We start from the raw sequence: 27,710 nt of genomic DNA, 5'->3' as shown, positions 1-27,710 counted from the left end.
TCTGTTCGTATTTGTACTAATGTGTAGCCTTTCCCTAAGCAGTTCTGCAGCTGGGCGGCTCTCAACAGACCGGGAATTGTAAAATAACTCGGCAGTTTTGCTGTTTGAATCAACATTCTGTTAAAGGGATACCGCCTTTAGAAAATGGGATCTAAACACTGCTGCTCCACCGCTCTTCAGTGCATTCTTGGATGGACTACAAATCCCAGAATACTTTACAAATCCCAGAATACTTTAGCATAGTGTCAAGGGTTTAAAGCATGCTGGGAGATGTAGTCCAGCAAACATCAGAGTTGTATTTTTACTGCTGGTTAAAACGTTTCCCCAGCTCTTCAGAGCCAGCAGCTATATAAAATGCAAATTAATCCTCCCGTGCAGTGTCAGACTTAGTCACCTAGAGCCCAACAAACAACATTGCACCTTGGGCCCACTCTCAAAAGAAATTATATATATATAGTGCAAATAGTAAAGGTTTTTACATAGGATCATTTAGAATTATGGATGAGAATTCTCCTAGTCTGGGGCCCACCATGAGATCCCCTTGCACTCTATTTGGACAGTCCAACTCTACTTCAGTGAGAATCCCATCTAATCTGTGTAATTGTGACCTTGTATATTGATTATAGTGTAATATAATAAAACTAAAAGTACACAGTAATGTCCATATGTAACACAGGAGACAGATAACTGACACAGTGCCGGAAAGATTATTCTAATTATACTGCATCTGTTAATATGGTGGGAATAAAGCAAAATTCTAAACATTTCTCATATGAGAAACATTGTGGATTCTTGTTTATTTTTTTGTTTTTGGTTATTTATCATTTTTTTTTTCTTGAGCTTGAAAACTTATTTTAAAGGGGACTATTCTAAGCACCTTTTCAATTATTCTTCATTACTTATTTTTTAATAGTTTATTAATAATTTGCCTTTTTCCTTCTAACTCTTTCCACCTTTCAAATGTAATCTAAAAACAAATGCTCTATAAGGCTACACATTAAGGGTGGTGGCACACACTGCTACGTGGGGAGATTAGTTTCCCAGCGACAAATGCCTTCCCGCCAGCTAGAATGTAAATCTCCGGCGGGATGGCACTCGGATCGCTTAGTTTTTTCGAAGTTGTCTGAAGTTGCCCCACAAGTAAACTTCAGACGACTTCGGAATGCCGAATCGATCCAAGTGCCATCCCACCAGCAATTCACATTCTAGCCGACGGGAAGGCATTTCGGGGAGATTAGAAGAGGCGATTTGTCGATGGGCGACTAATCTCCCCAAGTGGCAGCGTGTGCCACCACCCTTATTGTTATTGTTACTTTTTATTACTCATCTTTCTATTCAGGTCCTCACCTTTTCATATTCCAGTCTCCTATTCAAATCAATGTATGGTTGCTAGGGTAATTTGGACCCTAGCAACCAGACTGCTGGAACTGGAGAGCTGCTGAATAAAAAATAAATAACTCAAAAAGGACAAATAATAAAAAATAAAAACCAGTTGGGTATGTGGAGTGATTTAAATGCAACCTATAACGTTCCCATGGGTTTCTTGTGTTATCTACAACTCTGAGCACCCAAATCTTTTAATTGAAAAGCTCCTTCAAGAAGGCACGAGAATATTTTTTGGCTGCTGGACAAAGGTGTTTTTTTAAGTGTAGAAGGAATACAATTTGCATCTCAGAGATTGATATATGTAATGTGTTTTACATGCAGCGATTCCAACCAATGAAATGCGGCAGGTATTGTTGGGCATTTCATTGCACACCATGGGGTGAAGTGGCTTATGTGTTAGCACCCTAAAGCTCTAATGTGGGAAAAAAACCTCAAACACTAAAAAAACATTTGTAGAAAACAAAATGCTATTTTCAGGGTCGGACTAGGGCTCCTGGGGCGGTGGTGCTTTCTCAGGTCCCCCCTCCGGCCCACCCACGCCATGCATGTGCGTGGGTCGCGGCAGAAGAGAGGAAGAGTCTCAGGGTGCGGATCTGGGCCAGTGGGGCCCACCGGCCCAGTCCGACCCTGGCTAATTTATATGAGGGGTTGTATACGTGAACCTTATTTTCCTGAAATATCATGGGTGGAAGGGGCATCCAGTGTGTACATTCAGCTACAGTAAATGCGGCTTCTTGTTGTAGTGCAGGAAGTTCCACTCATTGACCCGCAAAGCAGAATTTAAATTCCAGCATCCTCAGACTCCCTTCATTTCTCAGACATTGCTGGGAGTTGGAATGCAACAGTAGCTGGAGGCAGAGGCACTCGAGGGCCTGTGTCTAGAGTGGCAGTTTTAAGGGGCAGATCTCGGATGCCTATATGGTTGTGATAGTCACATTTAAAAACAATAGCACAGAGAAATGACTGGGCAACAACCAGGCCAAGCCCAAGGCAACCCGGCTGGTCACTTCGGAGCCTCCCCAGCACTCGCGATGGCAACAACCCTCTTAGTGTACCTACGCTGAAAGAACAGCTGAGACGAAGAGGAGGATGGAAGGAGGATAGAAGCGAGTCAGACAGGAAATGACTGTATACATGTACCATATGGAAAATACTCAATGCTAATTTGTTAAGCAATGGTGATACCATATGCCAGTTTGTTAATGCACGAAGGGGATCATTTTACTCCAACATGAAAACAAAGTATTTGACGCTCACGGGAGCGTATGCAATAGAACATGCTACAGTATAAAGAGGTGTTGTGCATTAAAATAAAACAGCTTCTCTCCTCTGCCTGTCATCGGCCCTGAAAATTGTGCAATTCATTGCCCATGGAGCAGTGACAGGCAGATTCTGCCAGGGCTGGAACTACAGTAGCCATACACAGACATATTTATGCTGCCAATATCGGTCCTTTAGACTGATTCAGCAGTTTCTCTGTCCATGTATGGGGGTGTTCCGACGGGACGCTCCAATCGAAATCAGGCCAAAACCGGGCAAATATCAATCGGGCAGGTTTGATTTACTCTTGAGACAGAGGACGGCATTGACTAGTTAATGCGGTCCTTGTCCAGTCTGTGCCTATTGCCATCATTGTCTATAGCCCTAAGGCCAAACTATCAGATTAGTCCAATATCGCCCAGCCTTTGGTGGGCATATCGGGGAAAAATCCACTTGTTTGGCAACCTCGCCAAATGAGCAGGTCTTATAGTGTATGTTCACCTTAAGGGTAGGCAGAAGAGGCAGGTGCTTAGGACTCAACAGATCTGGAGGCGCTAGGACTGTACCTCTTCTGCCTTTCCATAGGTCAGCTTTCTTGGTGTCTCTCATTATCACTCATTGAATCACCATTCATCATCATGAGGGTGTGGGCATCACATCATGCCGCAACTGTGTTGGGGGGGGGATTAAGGGTGGGGGCTTACACTGGGTGTCCCTTACCCTTGACCTGGCATTGACTTTTTGGAGACAAGGTCTTCTGTCACCTCACTGTGTGCGTCAGAAAGGTTTCTTCCCATTCACTAGATGCAATGACAGATGGACATGGGTGTTTTGGCACATGCTTCTCTTTGGGGCAAATGTACCTAAAGATTGAATGGAAAATAATTCCCTTTACTTTCTATGAAGGTTCAGCTTGCTCTTTAACTCATGCCTGTGATTTGATTGGCTGTTGGTTTCTAAATTAGAAGAATCTGTGACTCTGTCCTGTGAATGCCTGTACTTTTTGCAGCTAAGTTGCCTGCCAGGCCAAAGCACTAGTGGGTCTACTTAAAGCACAAAACAACAGGGCCTACAATATACGGAATCTGAACTCTTTTCCCACTGACAATAAAGAATTGAAGAGTTATACAGGGCTAAAATACTTCATTTATATTTGGGCACCCATCCAGCGGAAATCAAGGCAATAGAATATAGAACATTTTAGCTGCTTATAAGTCCTACCAGCCCCTCAATTCCAATGCTTTAAAGCTGCAGGAGCCTTTCCTATAGCAGCTGCAGACATGACCTTGGCCACCATACTGGAAACCTGAAAGAATTGTTTACCCAGACTCATTTTTTCCCACAGCTGAGACAGGGGCCAGGGGCCAATACTCAGGGGTATATATATATATATATATATATATATATATATAGATATATATATATATAGATATATATATATATATATATATATATATATATATATATATATATATATATATATATATATATATATATATATATATATATATATATATATAGTCAAATACAAGCGTCCTCTGCACTCTACCCATTATCAATATATTTAAGACAGAGACATTTTGTTCATACACCTCAGAGTAGCCATCTTGCTTTATTATTAAGTTGGTGTAAACATGGACAGCAATTAAATCTATTTCTGGACTCTTTGTGTGCAAATCACATTTGAGGCAAGCAATATGGCAGCATCTAATTTATGTGTCACAAAATGAAAGCAGCAGTAGAGCAGAATTTTTTTAACAATTCGTGTTTATTTAGTTTCAAATGTAAACATTAACATCATATCACTGATCAGTATGCATTGTACATTGAATACGATATTATGGAATGTCATCAATAAACATAAACAGTGTCAATTATTTGCAGGATCTACATGCATACCCTAAAACAACATTACCAGTATACCATTCAATATAACCATGAATTGCCCCAGTGTGTTAAGAATCCTGAGAAATTTCCGGGTCCAACCATACTGCCCATATTTTTTCAAATTTCTGGGGACAGCCCCTCCTAATGTAGGTTAATTTATAGTAGGGGATAGCTTTTTCAATCAGGTTCTCCCATGTTGAGAACTTTTGGCCCCTGTCAGACTTCCAATGAATTGCTATTGTTTTTTTTGCATACATGTACAGTAATTAATTAGGGTTCTCTGACCACGCTTGGGTGACACATCTTCCACCTGGTTAAGTAGCGTTACCATGGGGTCAAGTGGAAGAGTCATTCCTGTTTTTTCTTTTATGTTTTCCGCCAACTTTTCCCCAAAATCGTGGGCAATTCCACACTAGGTGCAGAAAATCTGCTGGGAAGTGTTGGCACCTAGGACATTCCTGACTTATGTTAGGGTTCATTTTATGCAGCCTCTGGGGGGTAAAATATAAACGATGCAAGTATTTAAGTTGGGTTAATCTATCCCGGCTACAGATGACCCCCTCTAGAGCGGCTTCCAGGACGTCTTCCCAGAATGCTCTGTTTTTATAGGAAAATGTAAGTCAGTGTTGAGTCCCCGTAATCTGCATCTGGGGTGGGGTATGTTTCCCTATTGTGGGTCAATACCAGAAAAGCTGAACTTTAAAATTGTGGTTTCCTGGTAATGACTGGTGTGCAAGTAAAACACAAAAACTACTAGTTGCCTGTGCTATGGAGCAAATGACTACTGAAGGTGGACAAGGTGAAAGATCAAAAAGCTTGAGATATAAATCAATGTTCAATGCATGTGTGGCCCCCGCATTGGGATCATGACATCAGAGATGCATAAATGTGTTTTATTTAGGGATGCAGTGAAGCCTTCATTTTTAGCTTTGGCCAAATAGCTAATCATCAACAAAAGATTCATCTGAACACTGCACCAAACCCTAATTTTCATATTTAAATTCTAGAAAATGTCATTTTTGCTAAAAAAAATAACTACAGGTAAGGGATCCGTTATCCAGAAAGCTCTGAATTAAGGAAATGCTGTCTCCCATAGACTCCATTTTATCCAAATAATTCACATTTTTAAAAATAATTTCCTTTTTCGCTGTAATAATAAAACAGCACAATTTGGCTCAGTGCATGGGAGGCCAAATTGGTCAGTGATCCCCTTGCTTGTTAACTGTCCAAAACAGTGGTGGAACTAGAAGAAGGTGAAAATGGCATATGCCTAGGGTACTATGGGGGCACATACCTCTTCTGCCTGTCATCCCCTAATTGTGGGCCTTTCGCAATTCTGATGCACAGAATTTAGCATTCATATTGTGGAGGGGGGATGTTCCTAGCAGCGGTGCTGGAGTCCGAGCCAAGGTGATGAGCAGCCTGCAGGGGTGGAAACACGTGGTGGTGCTTGCCATGGGCACACTGACCTTTAGATCCAGTCGAGTGGTTCTCATAGTATATGGTCATTTATGCAGTTTATGGTACCTGCCTTATAATTGATAAGAGCCACAAATAAGCTGTGAAATATATACTGTACTTATAATACACAAAAGCCATGTGTATTATAAGAGAGGGTACTTTATTTACTATATAATACACAAGAGCCATGAATATCCTGTAAATTATATCCTTATAAATGGTGCTTAGTGATGTCATCAGCCGTTCCAGCGCCTGCTAGCCATGCGTAAACTGGCGCTTCCATGCAGTGTGCATGCGCAAACTCCCACTTTCATCTGCATGCGCGTATTGACAATCTCGCGTGCGCATGCACCTTTTGACATTTGCTCGCGTAAGCACCAATTGATGTTCACGCACATGCGCGGAAGCACAACTACTGGGCTAAATAGAAGAGAGGCAACGGGACATGGGGTAGGTGTCAGAGAAGGCACCCCCAGCTTTTGCGCCCTAGGCAGGTGCCTACTCTGCCTACGCCTAGTTCCGGCCCTGGTCATCAGTTATAATTGGAGTGTAGTGATGTCATTTCTGTCACATGACGTGTATTATTGCGAAAAATGAGGATTTTAGAAGTCACCTCACTCCATGCTTTTATATGTTCATGGAACTCCTCGGTAACTTGCAATATCTTTATATTTTACAAGAGGGGGTACTTTAGTCACTATATTAACATTGCTTAGTGATGTCATCGTTGGAATCGTTGCTTATTTTTTAATAATACTTTAATTTACTTATATAGCACTGCGTATCTTGACGGCGCTATATAAATAAATGATGATGAAGATGGAAGTTCACATTACAATGAAGTTTTAATATTTAAGACTGTTTCTCCTCGCTAGGAAATGAAGAGCTCTACACGTTCATTGGGTGCAGTAACCAAACAGGGAAACCATGGGACCGAGCGGGCGAAAGCCATTCCCACCATCGCCTTTGGGATGAAAACTTCCAGATCAACTAATTCTCTGGCTTTCGAGTCCCGTCTCAGCAAGGTAAGGGCAATGGTGCTCAAAGTAAGGTTACCAGATCAGCTGACTATTTGGGGAGACACATACCAGATGCACTTAGCAAATAGTAAGGCTGCACAGATCACAAAGTGATTGCGTATAAATAAAATGGAATCTGTGCACTGCCCTGGTAGATTTTTTTTATAGAAGGGTCCCTGTTTATTTACTCAATTTAGTATCTCAAATAATAATTCTCAATAGAAAAGTTTTATTTTCAAACCTGTATTCAAATCCAAAATCACATATTTGTGTACATATTTAGCCAAGTGGAAACTGCACTTTAGCTTTAGACGTGTTGTCTGTTTTTTTCCAATATTTTTTGTCAAATGATGTCAAGGTCTGGAATTCCTGAATAAAATCTTGGAAACCCCTGAGAAAAAAAGGAAAAAGTTTACATTTTAAATATTCATTTTTTCATTGAGCTCACAGTATATCAGCTTTCAGCCCAGAGGCTTCCATAGGAAAATGTTCCCACTGCTTCAGGCACAAATGTCCTTTATTTTTCTCTTTTGTACCAAGCAGGGCATTGCTTCCAGCCTCCAACGTTTTCTCGGCCAGCATCACATTTTCCTATACAGTAATTAGGTTGGGACTCAGGGAAGGGGGTATCAGATTTAACTAATTATAATGTATGAAGAATGTTCAGGAACTCAGAACTTGATTACTCAATGGCACATGGGCAAAAACAATTTATTCTTTCCCATTTAACATTTAAGATACGAATGGATGGAAAGTGATGTTAGTGATGTGAAGCATGGAGGTTGGGGGAAACCAGTGTCATAAATATTATGTATGCAGTGAGCGCCGGATTTCTTTGTGGGCCGCCCCTAGGCCGCGCGGTCCGACTAGGCGGCCGTGCGGTCTTATCGCCCGCCTACACATCCCCTTCCCAGCGCGCCAGAGAAAAAACTCCGGCACAGCTGGTGTAATTGAATGGGGACGCACACGTCCCCATAATGCGGCTGGGCAGCATACTGCCCCTATTTTTTGCCGCCCTAGGCCTGTTCCCTAGTTACAGCCATTGGATATGCAGTCATAATTTAAACACCTTCATGTACTATACATTATTTAAATGTTGATACAGAAATTAATTCTGCCATTAATCAGTACAGGTATGGGATTTGTTATCCAGAAACCCGATGTCCAGAAAACTGTGAATTACAGGAAGGCCATCTCCCATAGACTCCATTATATTCAAATAACTCGAACTTTTAAAAGTGATTTCCCTTTTCTCTGTAATAATAAAACAGTGACTTGTACATGACCCCAACTAAGATATAATTAATCCTTATTGGAGGCCAAACTATCGTGTTTAATCAATGTTTAAATGATGTTTTAGTAGACTGCGGGTATGGAGATTACATAAAGACCCCTTATCCAGAAAACTCCAGGTCCCGAGCTTAAAAGGTCCCATACCTTTACTTATTTAGGTTAAGTACAGATACAGCACCAGGTGGGCGAAGGTCCGGTGATAAGCAGAAGTACCTCCCTTCTCTAAAAAGAGCCCTCATTGTGCAAAGGATTGTGGGAAAGAAGCAGATTCACTTACTGTACACAGGCTGGTGAAGAAAATAGCCCTTTTGGACCCTGCTTAGCAAACCAAACAAATAGTAAGAGTAGGCCTACCCCCTAGGAATTCTTGTTCCCATTATACCAGTTTCACAGCAGCAGTAGAAATTCAGTTTTGTGAGAGAGTGCAGCGCAGCAATGGGATTCTGATTATATTGCGGGCAGCTGTTTCACTCCCATGAGATTCGTCTGTATTAGGATTGTTTCCGGCCGCTGCTTATAAAGTGCCAAAGTGCACAGATGCTAGAATGATTAGATACACCAACTCCAACTGGCAATACAGTTATGTTCCCATTTGATCAGCGTATTCATCAAACCAACTCCCCAAGGCCAGAGCTACAGTCAAACATACAAACAGGGACGTAACTATAGTGAAAGCAGACCCTGTGGCTGCAGGGGGTCCCAGGAGGTATAGGGGCCCAACAAGGCCCTAATTTATATACAGTTTCAATAAATATTGGTTAAGCAAGTCAACCTCTAAACATATTGGAGGCCTGAAAAATAATTTGCTGTAGGGCCAAGTAATATCTAGTTACTCCACTGAATTTTCCAGACAACCTACAGCCTGTAATTCAACAGTTTACCAGAGTGGTCGGCATATGGAAGAACTTACCACTTACCAGGCCCGGACTGGCAATCTGTGGGTTCAGGCAAATGGCAGGGAGGCTGCTGTAAGATGCCATAGACAGTCACTCATTTAGTGAGTTGGTGGAGGGTTCTTTGGGCCTCTATGTACTTGAAATTCCAGGGCCTATTTAGAATACCAGCCCAGACCTGCTACTTACCTATGTAGACAAGTAATTATTTTTTTTTTAAAAAAAATTCACCAAGTTTCTGTACCTTTTTTTTTTAATGCCCTGTATATTTTCAGAATACGGGTGGGCCATTATTACCTAATTTCCAGGCCTTTTACCTGGTAGCCCAGTTAGTATATGTACCCAATACAGATGAGCCAAACACACCACTCCAGGCCATTACTACTGGGCTTAACAAAGGCCATACAAAATGTTCTGTACTGTGTCCCATCAGATGTACAGGAACAGATAAATAGAAGCAACACATAGAGCCTAAGAAGCTGGGTGTAGATCCTTCTCTCCTATTCTCTGACTTCCCCATCTGGAGGAATGCCAACTTAATTACGTTTAACAAACTACACCTTTTTTAGACTAGGTCAGTAGTACCTGTATTAACAACTAGATGATGTCTTGGTAGCACTGGCATAACTACAGAGGAAGCAGACCCTGTGGCTGCAGAAGGGGCCCAAGAGTCACAGGGGGCCCCATGAGGTCCTAATAATGAACAATTTTAATATATATTAAACAGGACAAACTCTGGATATGTTGGGGGCCCCAAAATTAATTTGCTGTGGGGCCTAGTAACATCTAGTTACTCTACTGCTTGGTAGATAATGTTTATGTGATATATACATAAATACTACTGATTAGGCCTAGACTACACCAATATTTCCAGTTGTGGAAAGCCTTTTCATCGCAGTTCCAAGTAGGGATGCACCAAATCCAGGATTCTGTTCAGAATTCGGCCGAATCCTTGTGCCTGGCAAAACTGAATCAGAATTCTAATTTGCATATGCAAATTTCGACAGATATGGAACTCACATAGCTTTTTGTCACAAAACAAGGAAGTAAAAAATGTTTTTTTAACTTTTTCCCTTCCTGCCCAAAATTAACCTATGCAAATTAGGATTCAGTTCGGTATTCAGCTGAATTTTTCATGAAGGATTCGGGGATTTGGCTGAATCCCAAAAAGTGGATTTGTTGCATCCCTAGTTCTAAGCTTTGTCACTAGTTTCTCCTCCTGAGACAGACTTCATCCATCAAATATTCTTGACTCTTAACTAAACTGCATGGTATATGTAGAAGACAATTGCTACAGATTTCAAGCCAAAGGAGCAGACTTGCTGCATTTGACCAGGCATTGCCGTTAGCTCCAAAATTTTTGTAAAGATGCCACAATATACCTGTCATCTCCTGTAGCTCTACCATCTCCAAATGTCTATCTTCTAGTAATCATAGAGAATTGTATTATGTGTGAATTGCTGAAACTTCATGGTAATGTATTGCATAACACTGGCTGGGCCCCCCAAACCACCCAATCCAATTGGACACAGTCGGGGAACAATAGTGGGGAACGAGCAAGGGAACATCTGCATGAGGAGGGAGAAGTATTTGCCATATGGATTAACTTGGAAGGGCTTTTTCTGATAAAGTCAGCACATTCGTTATTATTGTCTTTTGTAATGCGTCTGCACTTTGCCCAAGATTAAAATAAACCTACAAAAACCCTCTTCTGCTTGAGCGTCATAGAAATATTGCCCTTTAATAAACAGAATATTGCCCTTTAGTAAACAGACGCCTTAAATGGAGAAAAGTCTACACTAGTCTGGAGGAAGTAGAACATAAATCACCTGTGTGTCCATTTTCTAGCTTTCCAATTTGTATTTACAAGGCAGGTTGTATTGTTAAAAGCAGTCAGGTATTTATGAAAAAATCCAAAATTGTGTGCCCTTAAGCCGTTCCCAGAAATGAATCTCCTGCTTTGCAATAGGAGATGCTTGGTATCAGGTGGAGCCTCCATAGACAAGGTGGTTTTGTTGCTTGTTCTGTCTAATCGTCATTCCATATTGTATTCACTTTGAAAACATTCTCCCATCCCATTCTTCTCGACTGTCAGTGATATGGGTATATTCTGGTCAGATACATTAGTTCTTGCCCTGAGCCGTCATAGTTTTCTCTGAAGCTGCTCAGTCTAGAGATGAAGTTCAGGCAGTCAGAGTGCGGAGGAGACTTTTCAGCACTTTAAGCCAAAATAAATCAGCTACAGAGGAGTTTGTCCAGCCTGTGCCAGTTAGACAAAGCAAATGAATGATACATCTGAAGAGGTGAGTCGGGGCATATTTCTATAGAAGGGGCTTATGAAACCTTGTAACTTTTTAAACAAGTCATTGTATGATAAGAAGATTATTTATATTACCCTAAGGCCTATGGCACATACAATTTTCTCTCCACTTGCATGAAAATGATGGTAGTGGAAAGGCCAATCATGTGAATCTTGTAAGTGAATAAAACTGTATTATTATTATTATTAATAACAAGTACAGCGGCACCGTGATTTTTCGCTTGCCAGGGGATGGCATCCAAACGGCATGAATTGCTGGAAACCCTAAGTTCCAGGAAAAAAATAGGCCTGTATAGGACCACAAAAAAACAGCATCAATTCTGGGAAAATGTAAAAACTGGGTACATAAAATCAGGGTTCTACTGTATTTGTAAAGTCCCAACATATTGTGCAGGGCTGTACAATAACAGTGTGCAACACACACATATACAGATTGCCTTCAAATACTGATACAGTACAGGGCCCCCTGCTCATTAGAGCTTACAATGTAATAAAAATATAAGGTACTGTAGTATACTCTATCTATCCAGTGGAATAACTAGATATTACTGGGCCCACAGCAAATAGTTTCTTCAAGCCCCCAAAATGTCTAGAGGTTGACCTGTTTTACCAATATTTATTGAAATGGTACATGAGTTAAGGCATCATTGGACCCCTATACCTCCTGGGCCCCCCTGCAGCTGCAGGGTCTGCTTCCTCTATAGTTACACCCCTCTATCTATCTGTTTGTCTGTCTGTCTATCATCTATCATCTATCTTTCTAACTATCTATACATCCATCCATCCTTCTATATCTATCTATCATCTATCTATCGCTCTCTCTCTCTCTTTCTCTCTCTCTCTCTGTCTATTATCTATATATCGCACTCTGTCTGTATGTCTGTCTATTTATTTCTCTGTCTATCTATCTATCTATCTATCTATCTATCTATCTATCTATCTATCTATCTATCTGTCTATCTATCTTTCTATCCATCCATCCATCCTTATCTATCTATCTATCTATCTATCTATCTATCTATCTATCTATCTATCTATCTATCTATCTATCTATCTATCTATCTATCATCTGTCTATCACTCTCTCTCTCTCTGTCTGTCTATCTAGCATCTATCTATCTCGCTCTGTCTGTCTGTCTATTTATCTCTCTATCTGTCTATCTATCTATCTATCTATCTATCCATCCATCCATCCATCCATCCATCCATCCTTATATTTCTATCTATCTATCTATCTATCTATCTATCTATCTATCTATCTATCTATCTATCTATAATCTATCGCTCTCTCTCTCTCTCTCTCTCTCTCTCTCTGTCTATCTAGCATCTATCTCGCTCTGTCTGTCTATCTATCTATCTATCTATCTATCTATCTATCTATCTATCTATCTATCTATCTATCTATCCATCCATCTATATATCCATCCATCCATATCTATCTGTCTGTCTGTCTGTCTGTCATATATATGTCTATCTATCTTATATCTATGTATCTATCATCTATCTATCTATCTATCTATCTATCTATCTATCTATCTATCTATCTATCTATCTATAAGAAATAGCTTTTTACCTCTTGCTGCATGATATCTGGCATTCAAAGGTTAGTGCTTATGACAAAAACCAGAGATTTGATCGTTTGATTACTCACAGTACCACATGTCATTGGTTTTGGTGTCATGCTGCAGTTTTAAACATTGAGATTTGTAACTGAATCATGTTTGATGTAAACTGCTTTAGTTTCTGGGAGACATTACATTCAATCACTAGCTTATATAAGAAACAAACTCAAATGGGTTAATTGCAGTTATGCTATCATTTACTATTATTTCTTTGCCACACGGGACATTAGCAGCTACTGCTTGTTGGCGGCAAGTAAAATGTCTTATTGTTTTCAGTGGGTCAAGTATCTATCATGTCCCATAGATACTAATAACCCTTGCAATACATACAGCAGCTATTACTCTCCCTGTGGGACAAGAAACATTAACCCAAACCTTTGTCACTGTTTTATAAGATTTATTAAGTGGGGACAGGGAAAGAGTAGGAAAATAAAAAGGTTATATAACCCCAGAGATAGACAGAAGAGGCAGACATTCATCATTTAAGATGAAAGCAGCTATTCTCTGTTTTGCACTCTAACAACCAGAGTCTGATCCCAGAAAAACTCTTCCAACGCTTACCATCAAGGATCACTCACAGGCAATGGGACAACTTATACAGTATAGACATTCTTTCTCAAAAATCCAAACTTTCCACATTGATTTAAAACAGAAAAAGTTGCTTCTCTGGCTTTGATGTACAGCAGAAATATTTAATCTATGTTTTTAATTATTTACGTATTTGGCTTTGTGTTGGCTCTGAAGGCATATTGATATCACTGAGCAGATGTGAAAATAAGAGCTTTCAATCACAGAAGAAGACGTGAATGCACAACTATCACATCTAAAAAACACTTTCACTGAAATAATTATTTTTGTCTGAAAGCAATGTATGTGATCAAATGAGAGTAACCTGAATTAGAAAAATTGAATTGACAATTAAAGGGTTGTTCACCTTTGAGTTAACTGTTATGCCCTGAGATCTCCAGTCTGCAATTTCAGCAACCTGATTGCTAGGGCCCAAATTCCCCTAGCAACACTGATTTACATAAGAGATTGGAATATGAATAGAGAGGCCTGAATAGAAAGATGTATAATAAAAAGTAGCAATAACAATATATTTGTAGCCTTACTGAGCTTTTGTTTTTACATGGGATCAGTGACTCCCATTTGAAAGCTGAAACCAGAAAAATGATTAAAGAACTAGGGATGCACCGAATCCAGGATTCGGTTTGGGATTCGGCCTTTTTCAGCAGGATTCGGATTCAGCCGAATCCTTCTGTCTGGCCGAACCGAATCCTAATTTACATATGCAAATTAGGGGAGGAAAGGGAAATCGCGTGACTTTTTGTCACAAAACAAGGAAGTAAAATATGTTTTCCCCTTCCCACCCCTAATTTGCATTTGCATATGCAAATTAGGGCTCGGATTCGGTTCGGTATTCGGCCGAATCCTTCGTGAAGGATTCTGGGGTTCAGCCGAATCCAAAATAGTGGATTCGGTGCATCCCTATAAAGAACTATAAAAAAGAAAAAATGAAAGCCAATTGAAAAGTTGTTTAGAATTAGCCATTCTATAACATACAGATGGGTAGACCACAGAGAGTGCATCCCTATGTTTAACTGGTTCATATCTGTATCTGACAGTTGAAAAGGGCAAGTAGTGATGACATGCTCACCAAGCCAGGGGGCGGGAGCACTGCCGCTACATCCCGAATGAGGAAGACGATCACGACAGGAGCCATATCTGAGCTGACAGAGAGCAAGTTCCGCAGCGCCACTGGTGAGTAATGCACCATCTTACACTTTATTCTTTTTGGCCTAGATCAGTATTTTGTTGATCGTGGGGAACTCCCTGATGCTAACCAATAACTCAAATGTTCTTCACCTGCATGCTTGTTCTGATAGACGGGCATCAACTGTAAATAATGGATTATGCTAATAATGTCCCTGTGTCATGAATGGGAAGCAACTGCTTGCAGGAAAGTGATGTTTGTCTCTATTTATCCCAAATACTCTCAAAATGTATATTGAATACCTGCGGTTAAAGGGGATCTAAAAACAAAAAAACCTATTGTGGCCAAGCGACAAATCTTCACTACTGCAGGCGACTAATCTCTCTGAAATGCCTTCCCGCTGGCAAGAATGCGAATCGCCGGGGGAATGGCATACGTGTCACTTTGGTTTTCTGAAGTCACCGAAAGTTTCCCTGTGAGGCTATAGGGACTTGTTATCCAGAATGCTTGCAGGATTTCAGGATCTTACAGTAATTTGGAACTTTATACCTTAAAGGGGACCTGTCACCCAGACATAAAAAGCTGTATAATAAAAATCCTTTTCAAATTAAACATGAAATCCAAATTCTTTTTTTTATTAAAGCATTCATAGTTGTTGTAAACTCATTTAAGAATCTCAGCTGTCAATCAAATATTGCCTGCCCCTCCTCTGTGCCTTAAGCATAGAGGCGGGGCAGGCAATTACTTTCACTTTCCATTCAGCACTTCCTACATGTCACTGCTCTCCACACATTCCCCCGTTCTCTTTGCCATTTAATTGTGTAACCAGGGCATGGGGATGGACATCAGGTCCCCCATTCTGGTGCAAAAATAAGAGAAAATTGAGGTTTGCACAAAATGGCTCCTACCTCCTTGCTATAATTAAAGCAGACAAGGAAAACAAGACAAGATTCAAATAATTTATATAGTGCAATTAAAGTTATTTTTGCTTGACTAGTGTGATAAAATAGGATTTGGAATATTTTTTTAGGGTGATGGGTCCCCTTTAAGTCTTGTGCAAAATAATTGAAAGATTAAATAAACACAATAGATTGTTTGACTCCAATAAGGATTAATTAGCTCACATACATTTCTCCTTTACTGTGGACAGGGGTTTGTGGATTGTTGTAAGTGGTAGAACTCTTGCATGAGAGCATCACACAACAAACCCCCAGCCTGGTGTGATGGAAGTGCCTGGATAGAGCAAGAGCCCAGAGAGGCTCCAGCATTATGGTTGAGCTGGGGGAGGAAGGGAGGATCTTTAATAGGAATATGTCAGCGTTACTTTAGAGTGGAGCATTTAATGACTTTCTATTATTCACCCATCTCATTAGAAGGAGTGTGTCCTGTCAGAGGAAACCAATAGAATCAATAGTTTGTGGTATATTATATATTTAATGTATTACAGCAAGGCATGGGAAGATGCTGTTAAAGTAAAAGAGGTCATAGGAATGCATCTCTACACTCCTTCCTTTAACTTGCTAAATATGTCTGGGACTTAACAGGAATTAATAGAGAGTTTTATCCCTAGTCAAGTCCATGTTTCTGACTTAAACTCTTTGGGTTTGCAGAGAATGTAAGCCAAGCTGTTGCACTTCAGCAATGTAATTGCAAGGCTGCCACCTAATGGCCATCTAGAAAAGTGCCGCTTCTTCTCTTAACAGCTGCATTATGGTACAGGTATGGGACCTGTTAACCAGAAAGCTTGGGACCTGGGGTTTTCCGGATAACGGATCTTTGTGTAATTTGGATCTTCCTACCTTAAGTCTACTAGAAAATCATGTAAACATTAAATAAACCCAATAGGTTGGTTTTGCTTCCAATAAGGATTAATTATATCTTAGTTGGGATCAAGTACAAGCTATTGCTTTATTATTACAGACAAGAAAGGAAATCATTTTTAAAAATTTGGATTATTTGGATAAAATGGAGTCTATAGGAGAAGGCCTTTCCGTCGTTTCGGAGCTTTCTGGATAACGGGTTTCCGGATAATGGATCCCATACCTGTAACTGCAAGCAAAATACAGCAAAAAATTTGCCATTTTGGCTCACTATGTCAATTTTAAAATAATCATTGTCACATCTTTTGTCCATTTTAATGAATACTCTGATATGTTGGGACCTGGTATGTAATCTGTAAATTGGCCAGATCATTTGTAGAGGATTTGGTATTAGGCTAGTAATGGTCTTCAAATATATTTCTATACAATTAGAAGAATCTGAGAATCTGTAAAGGGGTACAGGATCCAGCTCTGCAGAGGTACGGCCATGGGGGTTACATTTTTAAGAAGGTATCTCAGCAGTGGTATATACCAGACCTTTAAACGGGTTGTTCATCTTTGAGTTAACTTTTAGTATGATGTAGAGAGTGATATTCTGAGACAATGTTCAACTGCTTTTGATTTTTTATGGTTTTTGTTATTTAGCTTTTTATTCAGCAGCTCTCCAGTTTCCAGTTTCAGCAATCTGGTTGCTTGGTTCCCAATTACCCTAGCAACCATGCACTGATGTGGATAAGAGACTGGAATATGAATAGGAGAGGCCTGAATTGAATGATGAGTAATACAAAGTAGCCAAGTAGGAACAAAGGAACACTCCACTCAATGCCTCTGCACAAAAAATCCAAATCATCTTTATTAAGGTGAGATCCCAGATGGGAGTGGAGTCTGCGCTGATGTTTCTACTTTGTTTCTTGAGTAACTAGGCTTGTGTTTGCAGCAGAGCCAACATCGTGCAACTCCTAACAAAATCATTTTTTTCTTGGAGAGTAAGAAAGAAGTTTTTAAGGCTGATTTGAAAGATGAATAATCAAAAGTAGCAATAACAATACATTTGTAGGCTTGACAGAGCATTTATTTTTTTAGATGGGGTCAGTGACCCCTATTTAAACGTTGCAAAGAGTCAGAACAAGAAGAGAAATGATAAAAAAAAAAACTATAAAAAGGTGAACCACCCCTTTAACTGCATGCTGGGAGTTACAGTAAAACAGCTGGCGACACAACAGCGGTACCTGTAGGTGATATAATATCAAGTTATATTTAGCTAAACTCGCTGTAACCAGTTGCTGTGATACTATATTTGGAGCTGAGATAAAGACTTATCTTTAGCCCTTAGCTTATAAAGCAACAGTGAATGCACAGACGTCATTAGCATGGACATATACTGATATGAGAGGGTTAATATCATTTCTACGCTGAATTAAGGATCATCTGGAACGCGCAGATTTTGAATAAATCGCTCAGTTTAAGGTTAGAATAAACCATGGAAATGCCCCCTGCTCTTTTTGTTGTCTGTCCAATTAATGGCCAGAAGAGGGCACTACAGAACACTTTATAATAATGATTCTTGCTTATTTAGATTTGTATAAATACTAATGTTCCCAGGCGTTTGGTGGAGGCAGTACTAGGGCTGGGCCAGGTTACAAGCTGTCACCCCTAGCAGTTTGGTTCATTCTTCTACTAAGGGGGTCCCTTAGCACCTCTTTAGGGGGTCTCCCACTATATAGCCTTGAAGACTCCATAGGAATCTCTGCTCTACTGCTACCTATAGCCACACTGGGCTACTGGGTCTATGTGATGCTGATAAGTGGGTTGGGATGTATTTTGAGATGAGATTTAGGACTACAGGTATCTTTGTTTTTGGAGTTGAAGTGACACCAGCTAACAGAGCCGATTACGGGAACTGGGAGTTATAGTTCAGTCACACGTGAAATACTGATAAATCCCTATAGTGTCACCTCAATGATCTGGATATGAGGCTAATTGCATGTGTCAGACGCCGGGCACCCCCACATTCTAGGCTTACTTTGTATCATGTGATTGAGCAGCTAATTGTACAAATCATTTCTGCATGATGTACATTAAAGGGGTTCTTCACCTTCCAAACACTTTTTCAGTTGAATTATTTTCTGTTCACCAGAAATAAAGACTTTTTCAAAACTACTTTCCATTTTGTACCTTTTTACCGTTTTTCCAAAATCTAAGTTTAATGTCCCTGTCTCAGGTGTTTGAGTCTAGCAGCTCAGTAATTCAGGCGCAGACTCTAAAGTGTTACAATTTTGCAACATTTAGTTGATACATTTCTCAGCAGCATCTCTGGAGTATTAGCAACTATTGTATCAGTTCTAACGGCTGCCTTTAATGAAACTCAGGGATTCTAAATGTATCAATTTAAAACAGTTTATAGGGTCGGCGACCCCCCCCTCCCAGAGCTGCTTTAGAAGGTGAAAAATTACACTTTACATTTCAAAATTAGAAAAACAGGCACACTAAGGGGCACATTTACTAAAGGGTGAATTGTGGACGAAAATTTGCCATTTTGCCACGTCGTTGGCTATTTACTTAATGGCAAAGAGGACAATTTGCAAGTGAAAAACCTCAGCACTAGACAACTATCGCACTGTGTCGCCAGTGTATTTTTGCCAGCGAAAATTCTCTAGCGAAAGTCCAGTGCTACCCTTTTCACTAAAGTGTATTTCGCCAGATTCAAGCTGGCGAACTCCCATTATAAAGATAGAGCAGCCACTTTAAAATCGCAATCGGCATTGCCCTTGCCATGCTACTTGTCTCCTTGATAAAAACTCTCTAGCGAAAATTCATCAGTGAAAATTCTCGAAAGAACTTCGCTTACTACTATTATAACATTTTTCATTTAAAGGGGAAGGTCACAGGGAACAACCCATTCTTAGCAACATTTTTTATGCTTAGTTTTTTTTAATTACAGCTGTAGGATTTTGTTATCCAGAAACTCGTTATTCAGAAAGCTCAGAATAACAGGTAGGCCATCCCCCATAAACTCCATTTTAATAAAATCATTCACATTTTCCTTTTTCTCTGTAATAATAAAACCTTGTCCTTGATCCCAACTAAGATATAATTAAGCCTTATTGGTGGTTGGATTTAATTAAAGTTTCAATGTTTTTTTAGTAGCTGTTATTACGGAGAAATCCCTTATCTGGAAAACCCTGGGTCCCAAACATTCTGGATGACAGGTCCTATACCTGTATTTGCTTTGCTCTTCTTCTGCTTTCTTTTAATGGGGTGGGTCGTCTTGCGTCACGGCAGGAATGGAACTAGCCCCCCACACACACACACACTAGATTAGTCATTTGCTAAAAAGTGGGGGGGGTCCCGCCAACCCAGTTCTCCCCCGGAGGCATCAGTTATTTACAAGTCACAGACGAGGTCATGAAAAATATCATATATATCTATCTATATATGGTTGGAGGTAGAAGGCTTGTAGGTTCAGTCATTCCCAGAAGTGAAAGTTCTTGTGCAGGAGCACTAAGAGTCGTTGTTTGTGCCCCCTAGTGTTCCTTAGTAAATAGCAAATGTATATTGTTTAAAATAGTTTCAATTCAATGTATACATTATTTGAAAGCTGTCAGGGGATGCTGATGATCTATAGCAACCTATCAAACAACATTTTTCTAATCACAAATGACTAATCAAATTGGCTATTCCGGGCCAGATCTGCACTAGTAAATGTGCTGCATTAAATCATAGACAACTCTGTTACAGTCACACGTCGTCTATATAATCCGTATTCTCAGCTCTAAATGGTCTCTATGACTATATCGTTAAACTATGAGGGGGCGGAATTTATCAAAGGTCAAATTTAAGATTCCTAAATCTTTCCTGGCATTTTCCCAGCTGTCCCAGTTTTATCTCATTGATCCACATTATCCGGACTGGAAATTTTCTTTCATCGGCGAGCGTTCAGCAGGTTCCAGCAGCTGAGTTCTGTTGTTTCAGATGGGCAGAAATGTTGCACGGCGGCGCAGAGCTTTATCAGGGAACCGTACTTTAAAGGAGAACTAAACCCTAAAAATGAATATGGCTACAAATGCCATATTTTAAATACTGAACTTATTTCACCAGCCTAACGTTTCAGCTTGTCAATAGCAGCAATGATCCAGGACTTCAAACTTGTCACAGGGGTCACCATCTTGGAAAGTGTCTGTGACACTCACATGCTCAGTGGGCTCTGAGCCGCTGTTGAGAAGCTAAACTTAGGGGTCGTCACTAATTATCAAGCAGAAAATGAGGTTGGTCTGTAATATAAGATGATGCTACAGGGCTGATTATTAAATTCTGATGCTAATTGCACTGGTTTCTGTGCTGCCATGTAGTAATTATCTGTATTAATTACTAATCAGCCTTATATTGTGACATTTATATTCTATGCACTGTATATTGTGAGTGGGTCCCTAAGCCCAGTAAGTGACAGCAGCACAGATCATGTGCAGTGAATCAGCAGAAAAGAAGATGGAGAGCTACTGGGGCATCTTTGGAGACACATATCTTTACTGCTAAAGGGCTGTTGTTGATTTGGGCTGGTACAGAAACCCATAACATAATGTACAACATTTCTAGCCACTTCTTTAGCTGGGATTTAGTTCTCCTTTAAAGAAGTATTCATACAATATCAGTCTGACGCGACTTTAAGAATTTCTAGAATCCTTAGCATGTTATATAAATCTGTAAATCTAAACTATTGTTTTTTTTCCCCATTGATAACAATCGTTACTGGTCAGGGGAACAAATCTGCCCCTATTTTTTTCACGTCAAGTTGCTTTTCTAACAATGCCGTCTTACCAGTTATACTGATGTGGAATTCAATGTGTCCCATTCCAAACTTGCAGCCACTGACTGGTCCCAACAAGATCAAGTTAGCAGGGCACATGAATGATGAGGGATCCTTGCACTAAACTACAACTCCCAGCAGCCCTGCAACCAGGGTCAGACTGCGGGGCAAGGGGCCCACCGGGACTGCTGTCCAGGGCCCCCCTACTGCGACGGTGCGCCCGTCGCCCACCCCGGGCCCAGTGCACTTGAGCGAATGGACCCACGTGGCGCACATGCGAGAACGAATCGATGCACATGCGCAAAGGTCACTGTGCCGCATGCACCATTTTTTGTAGGGCCAGCAGATTGGAAGACCGGGACTGGGCCATCAGGGTCTAGGGTTGCCACCTTTTCTGGAAAAAAATTCCGGCCTTCCTATTTATTTATCTTTTTTCCCTATTAATAACATTAGGATCAACCATCATTTTTACCGGCCAGGCCGGTAAAATACCGGCCAGGTGGCAACCCTATCGGGGTCCCATGAGGGCCGGGGCCCACCGGGTTGTTTCCTGGTATCCCACTGACCCTGCCTGCAACTGCTGGAGGCTGCAATTCAGGAACATTGTAGGACTGCAGGTGGGACATTGCTACTGCTTATTAACAAAATCACCAGGGTGGTTCACCTTTAAGTTAACTTTTATTATGTTATAGAATCATTAATTCTAAGCAACTTTTCAATTGGCCGTAATTTTTTTCTTTTTTTCTTTTTAAATCGTTTTTGAATTATTTGCCTTTTTCTTCTTCTGACTCTTTCCAGCTTTCAAATGGGGTTCACTGATCCCATCTAAAAAAAACAATTCTCTGTAAGGCTACAAATGTACAAATGTATTATTTCATTATTTTAATTTATTTTAATAATTGTTACTTTTTATTACTCATCTTTCTATTCAGTCCCTCTCCTATTCATATTCCAGTCTTTTATTCCAGTTAATGCATGGTTGCTAGAGTAATTTGGAACCAGACTACTGAACCTGCAAACTGGTGAGCTGCTGAATAAAAAGCTAAATAACTCAGAAACCACAAATAATAAAAAAATAAAAACCAATTGCAAATTGTCTCAGATTATCACTCACTCTCTACATCATACTGAAAGATTAAAGGTGAACAACCTCTTTAAGGGCAGCTTGCCTTCTGCACTGCAAAGAATTGTACTGTATGTGACCTTTAGAGTGTGTTTCCCAAGCTTTATATTCCCTTCTGATTCTTCTCCTTTAATCTAAGACACAATACTTCTGATATTTGGGGTAAACTTGGCATTCAAAATACAAGGACCTCATTGTTACTTTTCAGTAGCCAAGTCCCTTGTCAAATAAATATCAGAGGGATGGCAGCATAGTGGAATGTGTTTATTAAAGGGTAAAGCCCCAGGAAATTAAATTCTGAGCTCATTTACGGCCTATTTGTGCAATTAACTTTTGCCTTGTTTATTACTCCAGAATAAGGTCATTATACCGTATTATGCTACTGTACACCACAATCTTTTCCACTTCAATCAAGCTTTAGTCTGACATTTTCTATTAACAGAACAAAAAGATCAAGAAATATGTTCTCTTATTTCAAATACAGTACAGGGTGCATGACCATTCTACCTTAACATGTTTATATAACCTAAAAAAAAAAAATCTGATTTTGCACAGGTATGGGACCTGTTAGCCAGAATACTTGTGACCTGGGATTTTATGGATAAGGGATCTTTCTGTAATTCAGATCCCAATACCTTAAGTCTACCGAAAAAAATCATATAAACATTAATTAAAACAAATAAGATTGATCTGCCTCCAGTAAGGACTATACATTTGTTACAGAGTAAAAGGAATTTTTCAAAAATTGTAATTATTTAATTACAATGGAGTCTATGGGAGATAACCTTCCCATAATTCTGAAGAGTGGGTTTCCGGATAATGGATCCCATACCTGTTTAGAACTTTGTGTCTGCCCCACTTAGAGTGACTTGGAACAGTTATTGGACAGTCTCAGCTTAAAGGGGAAGGAAAGCTACGGGGACATTTTATTGCCAATAAATTAGCTGCAATAGTGCAAGCTAGAATGTCATATTTATTCTGTAGAATGTTTCACCATACCTGAGTAGTTAGTTTAGGGTAGCAGCTGCAGTATTAGCTAGGTGTGACATCACTTCCTGCCTGAGTCTCTCCCTGCTCACTTATAGCTCTGGGCTCAGATTACAGCAGAGAAGGGAGGGGGGGGGGGAGAGGAGCAAACTGAGCATGCTCACACCAGGGGCATGGAGGTTTAAGCTGAAGGCAGGAAGTCTGATACAGAAGTCCATGTGTACACAATAGAAGGAAAGAAATGCAAGGTTTCTTTTGACAGAGGACTCAGAGCAGCAGAGTTGGGGCAGACGAGCAGATTCGGGGGGATTTAGTCACCTGACGAATAAGCGCCTCTTCTGCGTGGTGACAATCTCCCTGAACTGCCTTCCGTCTGCTTGAATGAAGAATCGCCTGCGATAATATATTTGCGGTGCTTCGATTTCCGAAGGAAACTTCGGGCGACTTCGGAAATCAAGCGCAGGCGATTCTGGTGGGTTGTTTCAGACCTCTCCCAACAGATCTCCCTAACCCTTCACTATCCTAATTTGGCCTAAGCAAAATTGCTTGTTTTTGGATCTTGCTGAACAAGTGTAGTGACATCACATGTTTGTTTCCTTCTTTCAGTTGGTTTCCGTTCATATCCACCTTCTTCTTATCAGTTTTGAATGCTGTCTCCTTCACACTGTTCTCATGCTAACGGGGCCCCACGTGGCCCAATACACTCACAGCCCCAACATCTCAGGTATATAAATCTCTGTGTACAATCCCTAAATTTGGCAGTAGCAGAATTAAACTTCAGAGAGCAGTAGAGAGTGAGACAAAGCCTCTCCTTCAGGTGCTTCAAAGAAAATGAACAAAGATACATGTGAAGCAGAGTGTGATAAAGATTCTCTTCCTGTTCTACCAAACTGGGTAAAATATGTCTTTTCCAATCATGATGATCATGTGCACACAGCTTAGTATAGATTTACAGCCGATGTTTGGGATACCCAAGCTGTAACCGAACAGCAGTTTGCAAAGAATAATGGAAAATAGAATGTCAGCCATGACGTTTGGTGAGTGAAGAGAGAGCACTTATCTTTATTATTACATTACATTTTCAGATTCATTTCAAAGCTTTCCATTGTTAGAGTTCGTTTGCCATAAAAAAAATAAATTAAAAAAAAAAACGAGCCAGTAATGACTTTAATAAACAGGATTGTCATGCGAAAAGGGAATCTTAGGTCAGGGCAACTCCTCATTCAAATGCTACTCTGACTTCTTATTTATTTTCCCTTTGTGGAATTAAATATATTATTAATAATAATAATAGTAATGATTTGATTGCATTTGCTGTTGCTCCATCCCCAAGATTTTTAGCTTTGTTGAGACTACCCTTGGTTTCCATGCTATCTGGCCACAAGCTTCTTTGTACTTACCCCTGGTCTTCTGTGTGTTATCATCCCCTTGGAAGAAATCAGAAGAGGCATGAGTTATTGGCTAAGGGAGGGCTTTAGAATGCCACTGGGAGTAAATTGGCAAACATGGTTGTATATGGCACTCCCAAAGCAGGTACAGCTCTGTTGCTTTTCTTGTATCATGTATAACAGCTCCCCAACCCGTTGCTCAGGAGTAACATATTACTCACCAACCTCTTGGATGTTGCTCCCAGTGGCTTCAAAGCAGGTGCTTATTTTTTGATTTCTCACTTGGATTTCTGACTTGGAGTGATGCCAAACAGAGCCTACTGTAGACTGCCAGTCCACATAGGGGATACCAAATAGCCAATCACAGCCTGTATTTGGCACCCTTGCCTTGATCCCCAAAACTTTTTACAATTGAATGTGGTTTAAGGGTAAAAAGTGTTGGGGATCACTGTTGTATACAATGCTGTCAGCATACATTGTACTAAGTATAATTCTGCAGAATAATTAAGTACCATTGAGTAATGATCACTGACAAATAACCTGGACGGCAGGTGAACCAGCAAGGTCAGAGTGATTGCCATAAAAGTCTATAAACAGGTAAGTTTCTGTACTAGCCCATGTACCATAGCCCTTAGGGATGTGCAATGTAAAATCACAGTTTTATTATGTGAATATTTAAAGCGAAGTGTAAACTTCTTCCATTAAGAGAGGTGTTGGCTTGTGCTTGTCTAAAACTGGCAATGAATGCTGGCACTTTTTACTCAGCAATTTACCCCACCTCTTTGGTGCCTGCATTTGTCCTGTTGTCTTCAGTGGTTTGTGCAAAATATGGAGTAATGTAAAAGTATGTCATAATTTTTTGCATTTGTTCAGCATGGAACATTTACATTCTTATATAAATACCAATTAGCTCACTGTGAAGGCTTATTTCCATGATGGCAATGCATGGTATTAATTTGTGCATAGGGACAACAGCAGAGCTTACAAATACGCCAATTTTTTTTTCACCACATTTGGCATCAGATATTTTATAAACATGTCCCTAAGTGTGACTGAATTGATATCAGTTCTGTTTCCTGCACTCCGGCTTTTGCCGGCAATGCCTAAATTCTTGGACAACTGCATCATTGCCCTAGTGGCAAGTTACATGGGCTTGGGCTGCAATAATAGTTAATTTTTCAACATGACAACATTACAGTGACAATAAAAATTCCTTATTGAATTGACAACATACCAGCAACGCTGATTCATGTGCCGGAATGCTCAGAGTTCATTCCTACAACAGAATATGTTATTTTTATCTGCTCAAAATCGAAAGGTCGTCAAACTAGTAAGAACTGCATCGGATGGATGTTACACAGGGTTAGAACTTGTTTTTCTTGCTGTTATAAAGTTTCTAACATGGAACCATGACAAATGCTACTTCCAATTCTGTCGCTTCCCATTCTGCTCAGTTTGGCACATTGTTACATAGTTAAGTTGGGTTGAAAAAAGACCATGAAGTTCAACCCCTCCAAATGAAACCCAGATACATACACAGACCTATCTATACACGCACATGTATAAACTGAATATACTAATATCTATACTAATAGTAGATTTTAGTCTCACAATAGACTTTGATATTACAGTATGCTTATTCAGGAAATCCGGTGCACTGGTCCCACATTGGTAAGGAACCAGAACTGCTCCAAGCGATGGTTACAGGGGCGGACTGGGCCGGCAGGACACCAGTAAAAAACCCGGTGGACCGCGGCCCTCATGGGCCCCCGCCGGCCCAGACACCCTCTCCCGATCTGCCTGCCCCACATATACTATACCATTTTCCGCGCGCCGACGTTCACGACGTCCGCGGATGAGCGACGGTGTTTGCGTCATCCGCACATGTGCACCACAAGGCACTGTTCGCGCGGGGTGCCCCGGAGGTTTGTAACCCGGGAATCCCCCCCCAACATCCAGTCTGACCCTGGATGGTTACAATATAAAATATATCCTGCACCCACTAAGTGTTTGGAAATTGGGGTGATTGGTTGGCAAATCTAATAAATCCCCCAGAACATATGATAGTATACATTTGTCAATATAATGCATAATTCCCTAGAACAGGGGTCCCCAACCTATTTTTACCAATGAACAATAATCAGATGTAAAAAAGTTGGGGAGCAATACAAGCATAAAAAATGTTCCAGGGGTGCAAAATAAGTGATGTGATTGGCCATTTGGTAGCCCCTATGTGGACTGGCAGCCTACAGGAGGTTCTGTTTGGCATTACATCTGTTTTTTATACAACCAAAACTTGCCTCCAAGCCAGGAATTCAAAAATAAGCACCTGCTTTTAGGCTACTGGGAGCAACATCCAAGAGGTTGGTGAGAAACATGTTTCCCATGAGCCACTGGTTGGGGATCACTGCCCAGAACATGATAAGTTAAATTCAGTGCCAGTCAGTAGAATTAATATGGTGGCAATTTCACATGTAATAACTCCAGAACACATGGCAGGGTAAATGCAATGCCAATTTGTATATATTATACCTCCATTCTGTTTGTTGTAGGAAATTCATTGGTGGTAGTTTGGGAATGCTTCCATTAAAATCTGGCCATAGGTACAGCACAGGCTATAGGTTGCCAAAATGTACCAAGCTGCCACAGGAACATCAGTCTAAACTATGACAATATGATTAGCTGGCACTATCTGTGTCACTCAGGGAGATTAGTAGTTGCCACTTGTAGCTGG

General features: G+C 40.4%; 1 protein-coding gene across 4 annotated transcripts in view; it reads left to right on the top strand.

Moving 5' to 3' along the window:
* specc1.L (sperm antigen with calponin homology and coiled-coil domains 1 L homeolog) overlaps window positions 1-27,710 on the top strand; it is a 223,348-nt gene that overhangs the window by 19,613 nt on the left and 176,025 nt on the right. For all 4 annotated transcript variants that reach the window (XM_018246074.1, XM_041581666.1, XM_041581668.1 and 1 more), the window contains exons 3-4: window positions 6,870-7,019; window positions 14,766-14,901. In XM_018246074.1, the coding sequence (XP_018101563.1) occupies window positions 6,873-7,019; window positions 14,766-14,901 (283 nt within the window). In that variant the 5' untranslated portion in view covers window positions 6,870-6,872. The remainder of the gene's footprint in view (window positions 1-6,869; window positions 7,020-14,765; window positions 14,902-27,710) is intronic.

Source organism: Xenopus laevis, chromosome 2L, assembly GCF_017654675.1.
Source record: "Xenopus laevis strain J_2021 chromosome 2L, Xenopus_laevis_v10.1, whole genome shotgun sequence".
NCBI lineage: Eukaryota > Metazoa > Chordata > Amphibia > Anura > Pipidae > Xenopus > Xenopus laevis.
Note: the sequence above shows the minus strand (reverse complement) of the source record. Positions and strands in the feature narration are given on the sequence as shown.